Raw genomic sequence first — 4,480 nt, 5'->3', positions numbered from 1 at the left:
ATTTTTGACTTCATTTGGCACCACTTGGAATAGTTTTCTGTGGTCCGCAAGCATAAGGAAACCTATAACTGGAAACAAGTTTAATAAACAAGAAGTCAGCTGTAAGATAGAATATAGATATCGAAGAGGACATATGAACACGTTATTTATGGTTTGGTTCTTGGTTTTAATGATTAAGCAAAAGACTACAATCGACGGTTCCTAGAACACTACAATCGGCGCGGATAAATAACGTAATATTAATGAACTGCAAATTGATGAGCCGAAAGAAGACTTACCACCAACAGATATCATGTTCCTTCCAAAATCTTAGACCATGTAAGGCAAATAGTGTTTTGTTTTTTTTTTTTTTGTCAGATTGGAGTGTATGCTGTTTCGTTAAACAAGGATATATGTGTATTTAAGCACAAGTAAGGTGTTGTTAAAAAATAAAGGAAAGTTAACGACAATTTCTTTGTAACTTGTGGCATTATTGACTTCTGAGGTGTGGTGTGGTGTGGTGTGAGTTGTGCTGGCTCCATACGTAATAATAAAATAACAAATTAGTCATTACTAACTAAACAATAATATAGAAATGCAGAAACAAGATTGGAAATATTTTGACCTTCAGATAGGACCACATGATAATGTTTGTCAACACCGTAAAAGTCTTGCATTTTTCTTGTGAAGTTCCACATAGATTCCTATAAATTTACTTATGTCAAGTTATCAATTACTAAAATTTAAAGTTCAACTTTCATACAATCACCAAAACACAGTCGCATCATCATGAGTTGACACTTTGACACAAATAACCCAACTTGAAAATCATGATTTATTTTTAGGCAAAATGACCAAAATGGCCCATTTTACCAAATCAATTTTGCCCGGGCCTTCATATCTATTTTGTTGGGCCTCCGTTTTAGATTTTGAATTTTCACTCGACGGAATAGATATGAAGGCCTGACGGAATAGACCCGTTGGCCGACCGTTTATTAAACCTTCGGACCGACAATTTAATAAACGGTCGATGCCAAAACTAGACGCTCGGTTTTTCAAAAACAGTCGGGCCTGACCGTTTAAGTGTATACTTGTCAAGATGTGGTCGGTTAAAAAACGAAAGAGTGTCAGATAGATCCGTCGGGTGTCAATTCTATTTAGATGGATCCTATCGTTTTGGAAAGGGCCATTTTGGGTATTTTTTAAGTTGGGGAAATTATGGTTGAAATTATCGTCGGAGAAGGTTAAAAAGGGTGCTCTTTGTGGAAATTATTGTTGAATTTTTGGGTATATGTTCAAAATTTGCTAGTCAAGGAACTGATTTGGTAAACCATTTTAATTATTCTCCCTCTATTTTAACTTTTGGCATATCAACTTTCACGCCTCCGATGCTTTATTTTATTTATTATTTTGTTCATGTAAAATCATCCAATTGTTACATATGATCTTTTCAAAAAGTTATGAAACTAAAAAATCAAACCGTTAATCCACCAAATTGATTCGAGCATGACTTGTTAGCAAAACTGTGTTCATGACTTTGACATGGAATTATGCTTGACCGAGACATGCAAATTTCGTGTTAGGTATATGTTGTGTTTAAAAGAATTTACACCCTAGAACTAAACAAATCTCATTATTGCCTAAAAAGTTTTCTTGAGCTTTCTTTAGGTAAAACAGGAAACTTCACAAATATTTAACAAACTTCATCCATTAACAGAAGTCAAAACATTTAACATTTAATAATGTAAAGGATTATTTTATTGTGTATATATTATTTTACTATGTATGGATTATTTAGTTCATTTTATCTTCGTTTACACGTAAGTAATATTCATCTACACATAATTCATATTTACTGTACATAAAAGTGTTTTTTTAAATAATTAAAATATAAAAAAAACATGATTTGTAACTTTTCCAAAAAAAAAGGAATTAAAATAAAAAATTTGACCCACCCCTTGTGGTGTGGTGGCAAAGGTACTGGTTTTACCTAACAAAAACTATGGTTCAAACCTCACACGAGACAATAAGAAAATGTGAAAAATAAAAATTGGATGTTAAGCAAAATAATAAAATAAAGACAGAATTACAAATTTTGTCCTTAAAATAAGCCAAATTACGGTTCGTGTCCTTTTTTTAGTTTCTTTGTAGGCGGTGTACTTTAAACATTTTTTCCTACACGTTTTGTCCTTTAAGCTAACTGGGTTAGAAATACTCAGTTAAATCCCATCACGTGAGGCGCATGTGAGGGTAATTTTGTCTTTTCGTTTATACCTGCAACAAAAACCCTTTATTAGTGTGTTCCCCCACCTTCAATCGCTTCATTGTCCGGTGATTAAAAACCCCTAATATCCGATTCAACAGCATCCCTCCACCCTTAATCGCTTTAATTGAACAACATTCTCAGAAATTAAAAACCATAAATGGATGATATTCCTCCTCCTCGATTCTACATCCGTGAAGCTAATGAACAATCAGATGATGAGAAGTTTTATGGTAAGTTCAAATTTTAGGGTTTATAATTGGGTTTATTTAACTAACAGTTGTTTAATCTTTTATGTGTAGTAAATAATCCACATTTGTTCTCGATCAAGTTGCACCATGGTGGCAGTTTCACCAAATTTCCTGGACGGGTTTATAACAGACCCGTTGTCCATTTTGTTGACATGCTAGATATTGACAAGTTTTCAGTTCAGGAGCTTGATCGAATCTTGCTTGAATTATCCTATCCTACAGATAAGGTTAGATTCTACCATTATGTAGTATCGGGTTCAGAATTGGATTGGGGGCTTTGAGCTTTGGGAAGTGATGATGATGTTAGGGGATTTGCTAAGTATATTGGAGCTTTAAATCAGCTAATGAATGTGTATGTTGAGCATGAGTACACCTCTGTACACACATACTTCTGCTCACCCTCAAAGTTTACCATTGAAGAGATAACAGATGAGGAGTTTCTTGCAAGTGAGGTCGTACTAGATAAAGCAAACTCAGTTAAGAAAAGGTTGTTGTTGGAATGGCAAGATACCACAAATGAGGTTGTTGTTCAAAAGGCTGTTGTGGAATAAGACAAATAGGATGCAAATGAGAATGTTCAACAAGAGAATGATGTTGGTTTTGTTGAACAACCAGACCAAATTGATTTATGTCATGAGGATCCAGAATTTGACCCTTTGTTTGGAGTGGATGCTTTTGGTGTGCAACCTACAAATGAGGTGGAGATGGATTACAATGGTGTTGGAGATGGAGGTGGGGATGGAGGTGGATATGGTATGCAACCTACAAATGAGGTGGAGATGAATTACAATGGTGATGGAGATGGAGGTGGGGATGGAGGCGGATATGGTGTGCAACCTACAAATGAGGTGGAGATGTATTACAATGGTGATAAAGGTGGAGGTGGAGATGAAGATAGTGAAGAATCTTCAATTTCAGATGAAGAAAGTGGAGATGAGTCTTCAAGTTCAGATGAAAGTGGAACTGATGATAGTAGGGATTCTAATTATGAAATGAGAGATGAGTGTTCTGATGATGATGAACATGTAGAGGTTTGTCCAGTTAAGAAACCAAAGAATGTGAAGACATCTAAGAACAATAAGAAATCTAAAAATGTTAAGAAAACTAGGGAGGGTGATGAAGATTCAGAAAGTGATTCAGATAGTGATTTCAAGTATGAAGATGGTGACACACATGATGTAGATGTAGATATGAGGGATTTCAGATTGCATACTGATTTTGAAGTTGAACAGCAGGATGCAATTTGTAGTTTATAGTTTAGAGGGTTTGGACATTGAAATGGATGATGTTATGCTGGATAATGATAGGATGTATAATGAGAAACAAAGAAATGAGGGGGACATGGATTATCTTTTCCATGTGGGACAAGTTTTTGGTACAAAAGCAGAGGTGAAGGATATGATCAAGGCACATGGAGTTGAAACAAGAAGACAAATTAGGATAAGAAAAGATGATTTGGTAAGGGTGAGGGCAATGTGTGAAGGGGATATGGAAGATGGGTCCTATATGCAGGGGTTATATCTAGCAGTGCCAATAAAGATCAGGGACCAGTCCAGAAAAGTATTGGGGGTAGGGGAAAAAGGAAAGACCCACTTGCTATTAGATGCCCTTGGGTACTGTTGTCATACCAAAAGAGAACAGCTTCATGGAAAATTACAAGGTTGATAAGTGAACATAAATGCCTTCAATCTAGGCAAATTTATGCTTGCACAGCCGGGTTCCTCTCAAACCATTTGGTTACTGATCTTCAAGATGACCTAAAGCTAAAAGTTAAATCTATCAAAAAAAAAAGTTTCAAAGGAGGTTTGAAGTTGGTGTGTCTGACATGAAAGCTTACATGTAACACCCCAAAAATATTAAAATGTAATATTTCGGTTTTGGGATATAAACCCGAAATAAGTATCTAGGCTAAGATTTAACCTGATTAGTTAACCATTATTATCTACAAACACATACTTGTGTATAGAAGTTTGGAGCTAAGTGTCAA

At 35.2% G+C, this 4,480-nt stretch overlaps 1 protein-coding gene across 1 annotated transcript; it reads left to right on the top strand.

The window, feature by feature from the left end:
- The first annotated feature begins 2,095 nt into the window (after positions 1-2,095).
- On the top strand, positions 2,096-3,749 carry LOC143532880 (uncharacterized). Its single transcript, XM_077027800.1, has 2 exons — positions 2,096-2,784; positions 2,835-3,749. Exon 2 carries the CDS (start codon positions 3,198-3,200, stop codon positions 3,747-3,749), a length of 552 nt encoding a protein of 183 aa, XP_076883915.1. The 5' UTR covers positions 2,096-2,784; positions 2,835-3,197.
- The last annotated feature ends 731 nt before the right edge of the window (positions 3,750-4,480 follow it).

The sequence above is a fragment of the Bidens hawaiensis genome, unplaced genomic scaffold, assembly GCF_021521415.1.
Source record: "Bidens hawaiensis isolate Kalapana, Puna unplaced genomic scaffold, B.hawaiensis_p1.1 tig00009567_1, whole genome shotgun sequence".
Taxonomy (NCBI): Eukaryota; Viridiplantae; Streptophyta; class Magnoliopsida; order Asterales; family Asteraceae; genus Bidens; species Bidens hawaiensis.
Note: the sequence above shows the minus strand (reverse complement) of the source record. Positions and strands in the feature narration are given on the sequence as shown.